The sequence below is a fragment of the Canis lupus genome, chromosome 2, assembly GCF_011100685.1.
Source record: "Canis lupus familiaris isolate Mischka breed German Shepherd chromosome 2, alternate assembly UU_Cfam_GSD_1.0, whole genome shotgun sequence".
NCBI classification, from domain to species: domain Eukaryota; kingdom Metazoa; phylum Chordata; class Mammalia; order Carnivora; family Canidae; genus Canis; species Canis lupus.
The window spans coordinates 49,719,586-49,737,296 of NC_049223.1; the positions used below are offsets into that span (position 1 = coordinate 49,719,586).

General features: G+C 40.3%; 1 protein-coding gene across 3 annotated transcripts in view; it reads left to right on the forward strand.

Annotated features, from left to right (window-relative positions):
* RGS7BP (regulator of G protein signaling 7 binding protein) overlaps positions 1 to 17,711 on the forward strand; it is a 102,819-nt gene that overhangs the window by 61,200 nt on the left and 23,908 nt on the right. For all 3 annotated transcript variants that reach the window (XM_038530710.1, XM_038530708.1, XM_038530709.1), the window contains exon 4: positions 16,329 to 16,476. In XM_038530710.1, coding sequence (XP_038386638.1) covers positions 16,329 to 16,476 — 148 coding nt within the window. The remainder of the gene's footprint in view (positions 1 to 16,328; positions 16,477 to 17,711) is intronic.

Consider the following 17,711-nt stretch of genomic DNA (forward strand, 5'->3'; position numbering starts at 1 on the left):
TTTAAGTCCAGAAACAGTAACCCCTCGAATATTCAGGGAAAATCTTATAGAAAGGGTGGGGCTTAAGCTAGGTTGTGAAGATAAAGTTCAAGCAGGGAAGGAAACAGCAGGACCTTGCAAGGGAAGAAGCAGTCCAAGTACAGATTTGAAATCACATGGGCATGGAATCGGGGGATCTAAGCAGCATGACAAAGCACTTGTAAAAATCGAATCTTGTGTACACACGGGTATATGTCCAAGGCAGAACTAAAAATAGGATTATGCTACACTGCTCCAGAGAGAGAACATTTTCTTGAAACGTTGAGTATTTTTTTCCTTCTCCTTCTAAAGGCAGACCTCTCAACAGCTTCCTTCTTTACTTCTGCTATTAATACAAATGAACATGTTTGGAGAGATTAGCTCCTAGACACTCCTGATGCCTGACCGAGAAAATTGAATACTCAATGTACACCGATGCCATTCAAGCAAGGTGTCCCTGGCCCGATGTCTTCACTTATCCTGTCTGCTCAGTCTCTCTCTCTCTCTCTTACACACACACACACACAAACACACGTGCATTCTCACATAAACTCACATACAGAGTTATTCTCACTCTTTTTAATCATGATTGAACAGAACAAAATAGTTTTTTCCTGCAGTCTGTCTTGGCTGCTCTTAGAATGTTTCATCTCATGGCCCTGTTGCCACTGGAATCTCCCAGGTTGATGGCACGTCCTTAACACCCAGGGTCCTCCACCTCCACTCTCGCTCTAACTCCTCTGTGTTTCGCCTGGTCTCCTGCCATCCACTCCTACTCTGTCTTTGCACAATTGGCTTTTGCAAGAAAGACTCTTCTCTGCTAGCTTGCCGTTGAGAAGTAAGCAGTAGAGACGGTAGAGACTCACTCGGTTGAGCTTCCCACTCTTGATTTCAGCTCAGGTAGTGACCTCGGGGTCATGAGCTCAGGGTGGTGGGATCAAGCCCCTCAAGGAGCTCCACTCAGCACAGAGCCTGCTGCTTGCCCCCCCTCCACGTCCATCTGTCCCCCACCCTGACTCATGCACTCTCTCTAAAATAAATAAATAAATCAACCCCCCCCCAAAAAAAAGTAAAAAGGATTCTGTCATCCAGATTTTTTCCTTATTGTATTTGGTCTTGAGCACACAAGTAAAAACCACATCACCTCTTAACTGATCAGCTCATCTGGTCTTCACTGGCTCCTGTCTTCATTGTTAGTCTCTGATCCGCTTCCTTCCCTACCTCTTCTTTTAAAAGTAATACCCCTCGGCTCTCTGCCCTAGCACCTTGTCTTCTATGTACAATGCTGGAAAGAATCTGCCTGGTAATATCTTTGATTTCTCCCACATGTAGGATTAAGACTCCCCTTGGACATCTATTTTATTCTTCTAAAATCAGTATTACTTAAAGTGCAAATTCTTAGAAAATCCGCTTCAGGATTATCCAGGATGCTGAATAAACATGCAGGCTCATGGACTGTGCCCAGGACCCACTGAATCAGAATTTCTGGGGGCAATCCGGGTGATTCTGAAACACAGTGAAGATTGAGGGCTGTTGCTCTACCCTTAGAAACTAAAGGAAATCACCCCACCATAGGAATACAAATTAAAACTTTCAACTCCTCTCTAGTCACCTAAGTATATGTTTTCCACTTTGTTCTCTGCTTTCCTCCTTATCACCCAAGGTCACTCATAAAAAGCAAATGCAAAAGTAGTAAGTACTTCTGAGGACCAAGAGCTGTGTGTGACCACTCACGCTTTCTCCGCCAGCCCTTGATATGACCGTTGAAATCAAGCTGTGGTTCTCAAAGTGTAACCTCTGGACAGGCAGTACCAGCACCCCTTGTTAGAAATGCAAATTCTTGGGCCCCACCCCTAGACCTACTGAATCAGAAACTCCTCTCAATTTACTTTTTTGCTGCTTGACAAAAATTCAAAGAACAATTCATGGAGACATTTCTTCAACTGAATATATTTGTAACCTTCTCTAATCACCATTTATCATCAGCAAACCATACTCTACTCTTTTCAAATGTGTATATACCATCTACCCTGACAAGCCTCCTCCTGTGTTTCCAGAAAACCCGTCCAAGAGCTGAGTGTTTTATGAATTGTTACCTCTGAGTACCCATAGAGATAAGGCAATGAGGACATTTTTTTTTATTAGAGAGACAGCTTTTTTTTTTTTTTAAGATTTTATTTATTTATTCATGAGAGACACAGAGAGAGAGAGAGAGAGAGAGAGGCAGAGACATATGCAGAGGGAGAAGCAGGCCCCATGCAGGGAGCCCGACATGGGACTCGATCATGGGTCCCCAAGATCACGCCCTGGGCTGAAGGCAGATGCTCAGCCGCTGAGCCACCTGGGCTACCCTAGAGAGACATCTTCAAACTAGATGTAAAGAAAATAGTCTTACTTAAAGTTAAAAAACGACATTGAAAATGGAAATAAGTCACTAAAAGTAGGCCCCAAGGAAAATGTCATTAAACCAGAGAAAACAAGGCACTAGAAAACATGTATGAAAATACACACTTGGGCAGCCCGGGTGGCTCAGCGGTTTAGCACCACCTTCAGCCCAAGGCGTGATCCTGGAGACCCAGGATCCAGTCCTGTATCAGGCTCCCTGCAGGGAGCCTGCTTCTGCTTCTGCCTGTGTCTCTGCCTCTCTCTGTGTGTTTCTCTCATGAATAAATAAATGAAAAATCTTTAAAAAAAGAAAGAAAAAAGAAAGGAAAGGAAAGGAAAGGAAAGGAAAGGAAAGGAAAGGAAAGGAAAGGAAAGGAAAGGAAAGGAAAGGAAAGGAAAGGAAAGGAAAGGAAAGGAAAGGAAGAAAGGATACACACTTAACAAACACCCTGAAAATTTCTGGGATACCAAGAAAATACTAGCTCTTGGGAGAGGGATGTTTCCATTAAAGAAATCATTTTAAATTTTCCTGGTCTCAGTTTTGTATTGTACTTCTCCATTTCTTTATTCTCTCCATTAATTTCCTCATTACACCAAAGAGATTAACCCTGTAATTACTGTTTTCAACATTTGGCTTGTTTGTACTGTTCACTAGCTTATAGTCCCACCATTTGGTTGGCATAGAAAATGTCAGCTGATGTCACTAGTTTTTGTTTTTTCTTTCTTTGGTATCATTGGAAACTGTAGAATAACCTGTGCTCAGAAGACTCCAGGTAATACCCGATAAGTATATGACATCTACTTCTAACAATCTGGAAGGCCCTGGCTGAAAAGAATAGAAATACTTGACTCCAATGACCATTGACTGCCAGAAATGACTGGAAGAAACATGTCAAGGGGAGCCTGGCTGGCTCAGGCAGTAGAGCATGCATGTCGAGATCTCAGGGTTATAAGTCTGAGCCCCACTTTGGATGTAGAGATTACTTAAAAATAAAATCTTAAAAAAAAAAAAAAGAGGAAATGTATCCACAGACCACAGCACAAGAGTACTTTAAGAATTGTACAAATTGGGATCCCTGGATGGCTCAGCAGTTTAGCGCCTGCTTTCTGCCCAGGGCGTGATCCTGGAGTCCTGGGATTGAGTCCCGCATCGGGCTCCCTGCACAGAGCCTGCTTCTCCCTCTGCCTGTGTCTCTGCCTCTGTGTGTGTGTGTGTCTCTCATGAATAAATAAATAAAATCTTAAAAAAAAAAAAAGAATTGGACAAATTAAGAGATGTAGCGTGCACCTTGTCCTGGAAACATACAGTCCCTACTCCTGACAGCAGACATAGGGGAATCAGCAAGCCTAAGCAGTCTTACTGCATGAGAACAAGAAATGAGGAAGGGGTGAGGAAGAAGGCTCTGCCAATGTGACTAAGAAATGGAGTCAGGACGAGTGATTAAGGAAAAATATGTAAAGCCTTTATTTATTTTTTTATTTATTTTTAAAGATTTTATTTATTCATTTGAGAGAAATTGAGCATAAGTGGGGAGGAGGAGCGAAGGGAGAGGGAGCAGGAAACATGACGCAAGGCTCCATCCCGGGACCTTGAGATCATGACCTGAGCCAAAGGCAGACACTTAACCCACTGAGCCACCCAGACACCCAGTAAAGCCTTTAAATGAGCAACAGAGTGGAACCTGAAGTGTAGGTGTTTCTAGACTTCAAGGTGGTAGAGGCAGCAGCCTCTACATGGATCAAGAAACCAGCCCCCTTCCACCAGACATATACAAATCTGTCCACCAAGATTCAAGATGCCAGATAACATATTCTGTATCCAAACCCAGTGGTATCTCTCTGGCGTGGCCTCAAGCAAGGGAAGTGGCCTGTTTAGAAGATGTCACTGAGTCCCTTCATTCAGGAAATCAATAGTCCTCAGAGTCTCAGGAATAGTGACTCCCCCTCTAGTCTGTGATGCTCCAAATATCTTTTTGCTTAGAATTGCTTTCTGGTATGTTTCTTCTAATGTATGATAAAAAATGGTACTCGGATAACTTTTAGGTTAGCTCATTTCTTCTCACTCTGTATGAGTGTGACAGGCTGGCCATTCCCCTCTCTTTCACTACTGCTTTTCCATCAGAGAAAAGGAAGGAAATGTCCCCGAATCATCAAGTTTGGCTCTATAGAAGAGTCTCTGGCCAATTTTTTTGTTGAGATTAGATACTGAAGCCAAAATGTTTCACAGTTATGTGTACTTTTAATTGAGTTTCATTTCTCATTACCTCATGGCTACCACCAAAGTCCAGCAAGTACCATATATCACATTTAGTTTTACCATTGTATTGAGTAGGCATGACCTTACCCTTTGGAGAAAAAGGACACAGTCACTGCAGGAGCTAAGAGTATGGTTTCTTTCCGGGAAAAATAAGGCTCAAATCATTTTAAAGCTCCTTCAGTGAGCTTGAATTTAGTCCTGATGATTGTTTTCCTCTCCCAATTAAGCAAATTATAAGTATCCTTAGTCCTCAACAGTATCTCCAGTGGAGCTTCATGCCCTTTCCATGCACCATGCTTCTGCATTTTTGCTGTCTCATTAAGTCTCATTGGTACAGTCTACTTGGAAATCTTTTATAATTTACAAATCATGCTACTGCCAGAAAGAAGGAGAGGGAGGAGGAGGAGAAGGGGGAGAAGGAGGAGGAGAAGAAGAAAAACAGCAATAAAATGATTTGCTTTTTTCATGGCCAACAAAATTAAAATCAATTACAGTAATGTGAAGTAAAATCCAGATTTAATAAAGGCATTGGGTTGTACCATGTAGCGTGTGGTTCTAAAGACTTGTTTGTTTCAAGAAGATGACAGATGGGAATAATTTTAGTCATTTTGTAGTTTCATATTCTAACACTTAAAGTTGTAGATTGGACCACTGCTTGACAAAGTGTAATTTCTATGTTTATAGTACAGAATAGTTGCTCTCTCTTCTTCCCACTTAGTTAGGCAGGAAATCTTTTCCCATAAGTGAGCCCATGTATTGCATTGACCATTGACCATCAGTCCCTGTTTCCTACCTCCCAATAAAATGAGATTGCAGGTCTCATTCACTCTGTTGGCAGATAAAGTGGAGCCAGGTTACTAAGGGAATTGAATGATCCTGCGATTTTGACCATGGCTTTCCTCTCTCACATTCTCTTCCCATTCAACCTGTTTTGGTTAACATTGCCATTCTGAAAGGAGCAGAGACACTAAAACATTCCAAGGCAGGTCCCCCTCATATGTGAACTTGAGCTTTCCATCTGTGTTTTTGTCTCACCTCTTTCTGTCAGTGACCCTCTCTGACTCTGCTCCACCTCTTGGACCCAGCTTACAATAAAATCATCCCCAAGTCCTCAGAGGGTATAATGTAATTACAAAGGGAAGGGATTAGAGAAATGTTAAAAGTTGAAAAATCTTAATTCAAAATCTAGTGGAAGCTGAGAGCTCGAGATGCTATAATGAGAAATTAATGAACTGTTGTCCAGCAAAATACAGGATGCGCTCAAGACAAAGAATAGAATCTGAGCAGTAAAGACTCCAAAGTATTCAAGCATCCTATTAAGAAATGTAAAGGAAATGACCCACACCAATAAAAGAAACAAACAACATAAAAACAGAAATAGAATATAGCCACAAATAAAGACTTTATTTTCCAAAGTAATGAGGCAGCTGATACTAAAATAGAACAGCAGGTTAGAAGAAATGAAGCAGAATAAATCTTAAAATAGATGATGATTCAAATTCTGAGGGGAAACATGCATTCATTCTTTGAACAAAAATTTATTGAGCAGCTATTGTATCTAAGGTGCTGCTCTAGGTGCTAGGGGACTCTAATGTTCAAGGCTGAAGAGATCCCTGTTATTATTGTGGAGTATATAATGAAGTACAGAGAAATAGTAAAAAAAAATTTTAAAAAAAGGAAAGAAACAAAAGAAAAAATTCAGATGTTCTATCAAAATCCCAAATACTAATAAATGCAATGTCAGTAATCTCACAATTAAAATAGAATGGGCTATATAGTAGATAGCGACTGAGTGGCCACCCTAGAAGGGATGGTCAAAGCTCTGTGAGGAGATAGCATTGAATCCAAGATTTGAATGACAAGAAGGGAACAACCTCCTAAAGACTGGTGTCTGATGCAAAGGAATCCAAGACTAGAACAAACTTATGCTGTTTGAAGAATATAAACATAACCACCTTCTGGAATCTGTAACTGGGGTCATCTACACCGTCTATCATTCTGTCTCCATGTCTTCAGATGCCAAACAGTGAATAGGGCACCATATTAATCACCCTTTGTCAAAGTAGATGTCAGCCGAGGGCTAGGATGATAGGAGTAACAGTAGCTTCTACTTACTGTGTACTTTTTACTACCAGGTGCTTTCTACTCGCTATCTCATTTTATCCTCAACCATTATTTTCCCCAAAGCTGAAAAAGACAACTTATCCAAGGTCATAGCACATTAATCCCCCTGCAAAGTTCTGATTATTCCACCACACCAGACCATTTCCCATTAAGCTACATTGGAAAAGGGCAAAGGGACATATCAAATGGAGAAATAAAAAATAATAGTGTGACTGGCTGAAATTTTTCTACAGATTTGACTTATTTGATGATTAGCGTGCACATTTCAGATTACCACATTTAATGGCTAAAATCCATGATGTATTTGATTTCGTACCAAAATAACACAAAGCTAGAGAGCTACTTCTAAGATGGAAGGGAGACTTAACTCCATAGATCATTTAATGATTATAAAATATTTTACTTTGGGTGAAGAATTATGACAAAGAAATGAGTATATTCAGTAAAATAAAATAAAATGTAGCATTTGTGTGGTCAAAAGGGAGCCTGATTCAGCCATGATATCCATCATGGGAAAGTTGGAATTAATTAATTGTACAGTACGTGTACCCTGTACATTGTTTTGCCCTACTTTAGGGGCCAGAAAATGAGCAGCAAAATTCTCATAGAGACCTCCTCCAAATGCATCTCCTTATCTGCTCTTGTCTCTTGCTGCAGGGGGGCCCTTGTGCATCTGCTTTCTCACACATGGAGCCCCCAACATGACAGCCACTCTGGGGGCAGGGATGGGACTACAGTATCACAAGGAACACACCAAAGGGGGAAGGAGGATAGTTCTGTAACTCTTCCGAACTGGAAAATGTTTATTTTCCAAGTGTATGGGTAAAATGGAGCTCTGTTGATAACATTTTTATTTTCCACTATGTGTTTTTCGGCACTCTGAATATCTTCCTATCCCATTATAGAAAAACCTTTGAAACTTGTTTTTAATACAGGTAAGCAACTAAATGAATTAACATAATTTATTTCTATGTAAATGACATGCTTTTTAGAAACACAATAGTAAAGTGGATTACCTCACAAACAGCCTCCAATGCCTCAGGTTTTTCTTTTTGTTTTTTTCCCACAGCACATCTACCAGTTATAGAAATGCTTACCAGGGAGAAGAACTATCTAGATAAGGTTCCATACATGCATCTCATGTAAACTGTGTTCATCTTGTTCACAGTCCGAATGATGCTGTTGTAAAAGCCTTCCCTGGGGTAGCAGATAACGTGTCAAGAATACAAAGAACATAGGAAATTTGCCCCTATTATCAAGGAAATGATAGTGCAGTAGTATAATATTAGCTCAGAGAAGATTGGTTTGTCTAGTTTTGATTCCTAGGGAAATTTACGCAAATGGATAAAATTGACATTGCTAGACACCAGAGGCCAAATTCAGGCCCTCCAAAGAGACACTGTCTATAGCAGTGCCACTGGTAGACTGATGATGGGCAGGAAAGCAAGAAAGAAAGGAAGGGAGAAAGGGAAAAGGAATAGAGGAAAATGTGGATAGAGAAGAAAAAGGGTGGGAGAAACAAGAAATCGGGAGAAGGAAAGTCAAAGTAGAGTGTGATAAAGAACCTTCCTCTGTAAATAGAGGACCCCGGCTCCATCTGCCAGGGTCAGTGCCTAGGACTTCTGAGGTGGTGGGTGCTCTGTGGAACTCTTGAGGCTGCCCACCCCCCTCACCCCGCATCAGATGTGTTTTTATTTCTCCCAAACAACTGGCCATTTCTCACGAATATAAGAATAACCAGCTTTGCGAACTGGTATGTGCTTCATGGTTGGTTTCCCTTAACTTTTCCTCAAACATGCCTATTATATTATCCATAAACAAGCTAAAAATACATGGAAATCCCAAAGGAGCTGAAGGCAAAAAGCTTTGCAAGGCCTTGAGGAAAGTGGCCAACTTTTTGATGTCCTAGTTCTTAAAAGTGATGAAACCAGCTTAGTATGATTTCAAGGTACTCTACGGACTCTCTTCCCTACCTCCATCCCTTCCTTGAGCAAATATTTGTTCACTGAGGCCTAAAATTGATTTTTTAGGGGACAGAGTTTTTCATTTCATAATCAGAAATGATTTCAAATGCATATTCACTCTCTTGGGTAAAGTAAAACATTGACTTGAAGTTATCACTTGCAGGTTGGTTGATCTCTTTCCTGAGAGCAGGGCAGAAGGCCCACCTGATGGTAGAGAACTGGTACTCCATTCCAAGGACACCTGGTCAAAGCGGGGAAGCTAGGGATAAAGAACTCAGATTGGCCACTGTCCAGGTTTGTGGAGCACTCCTCCACTGACTTGTTAATGTAGCTCAGAAGAAGGTCTATGAGCTGACCCTAATTTTTCCAGCCTCATCTTTCACCAGCAACCCCCACCTCACTTGCCCCCCCACACCTTGCCCTTCTACTCTCCAGGCATCTTGAACTACTTATAGGTACCTAAACTTGCACATTCTTTTCAGTTGCTCCTTTTCTGTGGAACATATTACCCATCTCACATCCATCCCTTTCATCTGGGTCATCTGGGTCATAACTGAGATGAGATTTACTACAGGAAACTTTTCCTGGCCCTCCAAGGCTGGGTTGATACACACCCCATACGTCCACGAAGCATTTTCACGGCACAGATTTTAGCACCTTTTACATTGAGGGGTAGTTTCCTGGTTTCTTGTCTGTTGTCCTCTCAGATTTGATCTCCTTAAGTGTGTTCACCTCTGTATCCTCAGAATTTAGTATAGTGCCTAGCGCAAAGTTTCGATTAATAACTACTGAACGAATGAATCAACTGCTTTCATTCTGCATCTGTCACCAAAAGAGAAGGAGTGTAATTGGTGGAAAAGCTTGTGCAGAGATGTGACACTGAACTCATACATATATTTTCCCTGGTACTGAACATCCATTGAAATAGCAGAAGAAGATATAATGAAAAAAATAAATCCATATTAGTTCTTATATTTGTCAGGGTAGAGTATCTGTTACATGAAACAACACCAAACCTTGATGGATTGAACCATAAGAGTTCATTATTTATCCACATCATACAATGCCAGAGCTGGGGTGGGTGAGCAGTGTTGCTCTTTCCATTATCCGCATCCATTCAATAGGATGAGAAAAGAAAGCAAAGGGAATCACATGGGAGGATTTTTAGGAGCCAATTTGGAAGAGGCATACATCACTCCTACTTGCAATCCATTGGCAATAGCTCTGTCACGTGGCCCCTCCTAATTATAAAAGGAAAAGAAGAAAGGGGTCAGCGCAGTCTTCTATGCCCCCCACAAACAAGGAAGGACGCCTTCAACAAACCAGAAATCTCGAAGAATTTCTCAAAGCCACAAAGCTATTGGGATTGGATTGGTGGATATAAATGAAGAGAAGAAACCATAGCTGATAAGACACTCGAAAAGAAACAAAAGAAATTCAAGCAGGAGAAAATTACTGCAAAAATAAAATCAATTCCAGAAATACATTGAAGTTGGAATCAACAAATGCAAATCACAGGAAGGATTTCTAGAGCTGTTGTCAGGGAAATTAATGTTGGAAATTGCATTCAGAAAAAGCTGGGCTGCCCCACACTGAGCAACAGAGAACATCACTGCTCACCCCAGGAGGACATCTGGTGTGATTGTCAGGACGGGGCAGCTAAGCAGAGCAGGGTGTGAAATAACTGCGCCTCCATAAAGACAGCCGTAGAAGAAAAAGAAAATGAGCACATTACTCCAGTGTTTTTGTCAGGCTAAACTGCTCAGTATAGCTCAGTGTAGTAGGAGTTTTAAATATGAAACTCTGAATAGACATGGGGCCCCAAAAAACAGCCTAGGTAACTTGTCACTGAAGATGAGTAGCACCCAGAAGACAAGCTTTGAAACACACATTTTGCCACCACACATCCTGTCCCTTCTCCACAATAATCAGAAGGAGGACACTGTAATCAGAATGAGAAGCAAACAGAGATCCTCATAGATGAATCTAGATAGACATCCAGGGATGACAAATTAAAAAAGAAAAAAGGCAACACCCCAAAAAGGGATGCCAAACGCAACAAACAGCTAATATTTGAAGAACAAATTTAAAGTGGAAACAGATGAAGAATTTGAAATATATGTGGTTGATATTCTCAGAGAAATTTAGGATTCTATCAAACCCATAAAACAATAATAGTCTGTAGCAAAAAGGAAACAGGGCAGCTGGGGTGGCTCAGCCGTTTGGCGCCGCCTTCAGCCCAGGGAGTGATCCTGGAGACCCAGGACTGAGTCCCATGTCAGGCTCCCTGCACGGAGCCTGCTTCTCCCTCTGCCTGTCCCTGTTTCTCATGAATAATTAAGATTTTAATTTAATCAAGATAATTACCTAATTTGTTGGGGGTAAAAATGTCATCAATCAAATAAAAACTAAATAGAGGGGTTCACTGGTGTTGGGAGATGTCCCACCAGTCTCTTGCATTTCTGTACATCCTGCACAGTGATGACTGCCCTTTGTTTTATACTGTCTTTTCAAGAATATTTACTTAGTGAATGCCTTGGAAAAGAGAGTCTCTCTCCAGAGCAGGGCATACTGACTATTCAGTATAATGAAAATGTTTCCCTCGGGGGCAAAGGCAGACATTCTTAGAAAAGTCAGGATCCCTGAGCTCCAGGTTCCTCTGGTGTCACACAGCCCCTTGTTGTACAGGCAGTGATGTGGCCCTTTCGGTGTCTCCCTGTGGGACTTAGGACTCAAGAAACCACCATAAATGCTTATAGTCTGGCCACTGCTATTCTGTGAGTAATTAACCGGTTTTGTCTCTGACTTAGAAGTCTCAAGTCTTCTTCCAGGATCCATGAAACTGTAGCAGGCTAACTCACAGGTAGAGTAAAATCTCGGACCCTTCACAGTTCTCAACAAGTATTATAATGAATATACTGAGACCCTAAAAGAGTGAACTATAAGATCAAGTCAAAGCATTCTCCCAGAATTCCACCCCCAAAATAAATGTGGGGTAAGTGGAGAAACATATAGGACGGTTCCACAGACTCCAATAAGAAATAGGAATTCTGAAAGAAAGAGAAGTAGATAATCAAGAAAAATAGAAAAACTTCTCCCAAACCTAAAAGAAAGAAATACTTAAATTGAAAATGCCATAATATCTCAGTGAATCACTCCACAGAGTACTTAGTGATTATGAAAGGAGAAGCGTACATCTGTAATAGCAGATCCCTTTCTCCCATTGGAATGAAAGCTTTGGGCAGAAAGCAAGCAATCAGTAATACTAAACTAACAATAATGGGACAAAGTGACTCATGTGCTTTCTTATGCCCTATGCTAAGAAGGAATCAATATCCCTTCTAGAATATGCTTGCCAAAAAAGGTTTACTCTGAACCTAGACGTGCGGATACAAGAAGACAAATCCAAACTGAAAGACTATAAAACAACTAGCCTGAACTCTTCATTCAGAAATATTAATAACATAAAAGACAAAAAGGCAAGGGTGCTCTTCTAGATAAAAGGAGAATAAAGAAAAAGGATGGCCAAATGCAGTGCACAATCTTTAACTGGAGCCTTTGATTTAAGAAAAAGCTAGAAAAAAAAAAAAAACATGGTTGGAACAACTAGGGAAATGTGAATATAGACTATATATTCAATAATAGTATTGTATCAAATAAATGATGGTATTATATCAAGTTGACTCATACTTAATCCAAGTTAAATATTTTTTTGGTGTGATTATTGTTCTGAGGTTATGTAGGAAAACATACTTGTTCTTTAGGAGATATATGCTGAAGTATTTAGAATAAAGTGCCATTAATGTCTGCAACTTACTCTTAAATGGGTCATAAAAATTATATTTATATATATAGTTTTATATAAAAATTACATATAATCCATTTAATCTCTATATATGAAATTTATATACATACACATACATATAGAGAGCTACAGAGAGAGAAAGAAAAGAAAATATAGCTAAATGTTAACAGTTGGTAAAACCCAAATACCTGGGTATGCATTGTATTATTGCAGGTTTGCAGAAGGTTTGCAAATTCTCAAAATAATGAAGGGGAAATAATAGATTGTAGATGCCAGTCAAATGCCAGAAAAGATTAACACAAAGGGAAGCTATACCTACACATACTTAGGAGGCATCTCATAAATCAAAAATTTAAAGATAATACCATAAATTTTTTTCACAGAGCCATAAACAGTCTACATGCAAATCACTCTGGATATGGGTACTAAGATAAGGACATAGTATCTCCCAAGTTCTGAAAGAAACTTACTTTGAAGATAGAGTTCTATATCCAGCCAATTAAAATTTAAGTATGAGCACAGAGAGAGAAAGAGAGAGAGAAGAAGAAAAAGTATTTTCGGTTACATAAAGAGTAAGAAATTCTACATTCCACAGATATTCCTGAAATAATTAGTTGCAGATATGCTGCAACACAATGAAAACTGAATCCAGAAAAGCTGAAGATGTGGAACCCAAGAGATGGCATGCAAAGAAATCGGGAGCCATGAGCACATAGCATTAGAGATATGAAAGAGTTACAAGGGAAAAAAAGACTCAAATTTATATATTATTTAAAATGTATTTAGGTGACAAATGCATAAGCAAGATAATTTCTTCAAGAGATAAGTAAGTCCCAGGAAGGCAATAACCAGACACTGTCCTGGGAAGGGACGCCCTGCATAAAATCACTGCTCTCCGTACATGAAAGTAATTACCTACATGCAGGGTGAACTCGACCCTGCAAATACTCTGAAACTGAAAACCCCTTAAATTCATACTGATCCCTTCTGTCTTTTAAGATGTTTCAGCCAGAGAAGATACAATATGACCAAGATTCTGAGATTTTGTGAACTGATAGACAACACCAAACTGCAAGCCCAACATCCAAGGCTTTTATTTATTTAATTTTTTTTTTTTTTTTGGTTCATGTACATGAGCCAAGTTAGAACTAGCCACTGAAAAATAAGGGAAAGGAGGCTATGCCTTGGCATTACAAGTTCACAGGTGTGTTTCAGGAATATAGGAACAGTGATTTTACCTAGAAAAAGTTATAGAATGATATTATAATATTTGTCTTATTAAGGAGAATTATTGCAGGGAGCAAGTTTAAACAAACTAATTGTGGATTGGATTCTATTTATGTCTTTTCGTGTAAAAAGTGTGTGTGTGTGTGTGTGTGTGTGTGTGTGTGTGTATGTGTGTAACATATGAGGGAGGTAGAGAGAGGACTCCAAGAAAGAGCATCACGCTCCCTTGTGTCCTCCCCTGTTCTCATTTGAATGACAGCTCTGACCGCAGGACAGGGGCTACGGTGGCTCCAAGCCAAGCAAAGCCCAAAGGCAGAGGATGGAGTCTGTTTCTGTATCTTCTTTCTCCCCCCTTTGCTGCCCAGAGCATACTGTGCTCCCGAATGCACTTCAACTCCCCAGTAGTACCGCGGGAGCATGTGTGCTTTCAGATGGCCCAATCCTTCAGAGTTTTGAGGAGCAGAGGGCTGTCTGGGGAGCCCCCCTTCTGCTTCTCTCGCAGACCTTGGCCCCCCTGCAGAACTGTATCCTAAGGCTGACCCGGCTCAGCGGGGGTGGAAGGTGGGGGGTGGTGGCAGATGGACTGTATTTGGTACACTCTCCCAGGAAGCCAGTGCAAATGCTTTTAGGAGGTCAGTGCCCTCCGACTGCGAAATGATAATATGCTAAATTACGTGCGTAATTAAATTTCACCCCAACAGCATACCATAAAATTGGAAAAGCAATTCCATCACCCAGGATCAATGTGCATAAAGTACACACAAAAGGACCAAAAGTTCTCATCAGTAAACTTGTGTTTGTGCTTTGGCTGAATAGTCAGAGGTCCATTTCTACTATAGGTTGATGAATGGTGCACAGTTAATTACCACTTAATTATTTGTCTCTTTTTCCTTGTGTTGCTGCCATATAGGTTAGAAGTGACAGGGATGAGATTTTATTTTATTTTATTTTTTTAGGGATGAGATTTTTGTTAATCTCCCCCAGTCGAGCATCCAAGGGATATTCTTCCTATTAGATTTTACCATCCTATTCACAAGTGTTTTTGTTTTATTTCTTGTTTATATATTTTTTATTTTTTTAAAAGATTTTATTTATTTACTTGAGAGCAGAGAGAGGGAGAACACGAGTAGGGGGGAGGAGGAGAGGGATAGGGAGAAGCAAACTTCTTGCTATTGTGGGGCTCGATCCTAGACCTTGAGATCATGACCTGAGCCAAAGGCAGATGCTTAATCGACTGAGCTACCCAGGTGCCCCTATGTTGTTTTTTTTTAACCATGCAAAACACACATCAGGTTTAGAGAAACTGAGCTAAGAGGTAACCTGGTATAGCTGCTATCTCATGAATATTCAATGATATTGTGCTATAACAAATTCTTAACAACTAGTCTAGAGGTACATCAACGTACTACAAATAACACTGGGTAAAAAAGTAAAAGAAACAATCTAGCACCAAGCCCAAGATCTGATACTTAGCTGACAGTTGAGAAATATTTGTAAGTGAATAAATGAATGAGTCAGTGAATAAACAACTGATAAAACTCAGTTCTCCAGCTTCACAGGCCATTCCCATTGATATGAGGACACACCATTGCAGATGACAAACGGTCAGGGCAGAATGACAGATGTTAACAGTGGGTATCTGGGCCATAGACTACTCTCCCACTTAATTTTTTGTGAGTTCATTGCTGAACCAATCTGAAGCTTTGTTTCTAGGAAGTATTGATCTATTCCCTTGAGATTAGTAATGGTAAATACAAGTCTTAGTGGACTGGCAGTGCATTGCTTGTGGATGGCTACCTAGTAAGCACATGGCACTTTAGGTGATAGCACTTTATGGTCTCAGCAGAGCAAGTCTGGACCTTGAGGCTGAACTATTTCCTCATAAAAGCATAAACTGAAGGAGGTTGGAAAGCCAAGGAAATGGAAGGCAAGTCCACAATCTCTCCTGTTTGCTATATACCAAGATACTACTACTATCCACATACACGGTCCCAAAATTTATATTTGTTTAAGGGATATGAATCTAAGATAGCCAGTGTCAGAGTCAGAGAGAATGGCAGGAGCACCCTTTCTTCCTGCTGGTCGTCATTTGCTCCTGGTCCTCTTAGTTGCCTCTGAATCAAAGAACCAAAAAGCAACCTGATTTTACAAGCTGAACCACCCCCCAAGCTAACCTGATCTACCTCACTAGGAATGGATAACAGAGCACCAAGTACTCCATCAAAGACTAAGCCCTTACTTTTAGCTTGATCTTAAGGTTCCATTGACCTCCAACTATCTTTCCCAGAATGTTGCAAAACATGCTACACACACACACACACACACACACATATTTGTATAGCTAGAGATAGAGATATCTATATTCATGTTATTCAGAAACAACTGAATTAATATTGTATCTAATAGTCAGAAATTTATTAGGGTTAATGGAGCCTATAACTCAAAGCACGGACAATCCTTGCAATGATATCTTGGCTATAGAACTTGAATTTATGATTTCTTGTCCTTTTCTCTTTACCAACACCCCCTCTCACCGCCCCCAACTCAGGAAAGGAGCCTGGTGGGGGAACCAAGAGTTTGGATTGCAAAATTGAGGAGAGTACCGAAACACCTGCTCTAGAGGACTCCTCATCATCCCCTGTAGATATTCAGCAACATTCCTGGCAGGTTTCCACAGACATTGAGAACACTGAAAGGTAAGTGGGAAGTTACCCTAAATAGGCTGCCAGTATTCCTCCAGTTAATACTCTTAGGGACTGTGAAAGTTGAGATTTTTCTCTTTCAGATTCAGCTTTTGTCTTCAAGATTCAGATTTCAGAAATCTCAGAAAACTGAGGTAACAGAAGGTAGAGAGTCCGAATCCTACAGTAGAATGATAGCAGAATTTCCCGCAGTCACAGGCTCCCAGGCCTCTTTTTATCCTATACCACACTGTGTCTCCATGGAAATGAAAACAGTGTGCTTCCTTGGGAAGACCGTTGAATCTAGATACCATCACAGCTCACCCCCTGGGCCAGGTACCAAAATTTCCATTTATCTAAAGAAGAAGAATCCACGATCATGCAAAGATGCTGAAAGTAGATTCCTGGATTTCAGGTGTAGGAAATGGCCTGCTGAACTGCTTGCTAGTCAGGAGCTAAGCATTCTGTCCATTTGACAGACAGCTGTTCCTAGAGCTCCCTTCTCAAAGTTCCCCAGAATGTAGCTGATGGCCGCTTAGTGGTCAAAGTGAGCTAATGCATTTGTCTTAACAAGCAGTAGAGGGAGTTTCCTTCTTAAGAAGAAAATATTCTACAGTGATTTAATTTCATTTGGGGAAAGGAAGCAATAATAATATAATAGTAAGTGCCATGGCTCATCTAGATGCTAAAAATGCCATTCTGTGAGGCTGGAGGATGAGGCCCTTGTTTATTGGCCTCCACAGTGATATCATGTCCTTTGCTACTAATGTCCCCAGAGCTGACACAAAGCAGTTGAATGAATACTGGGCAATTCCACTGAGGGCTTTGTGTGGAGTTGAATCATTGACAAGATAATGAACATTTTATTTTTTTTATTTTTAGAAATGTAACACACAATGGCATTTATAGCCATTGTGGTTCTACTTTCATATTGTAATATAATTCTAAAGCTAATTACTGAATTTCTGTGTTTATAGAAAATTGAACCATGTGGTAATTATGTGCTATTAATAAAACTTGGATTTTGTGTAAGCTTGGAAATCTAACAATTCAAACAATAAAGCTGTTTGGCACGGTCTGATACAGCTATAGACAAATGGTGAGGGAATGATTTATCTTAATTTATGAAATAGAAAATGCTTTGCTCCATTCCCAGGAAGAAATATCTGCCAGAGTGCCATGATCAGGGCATAATCCATCAGAAAAGACATTTTCCCTTACAGAAACCTTGCACAGCAGCTATCTAAGCC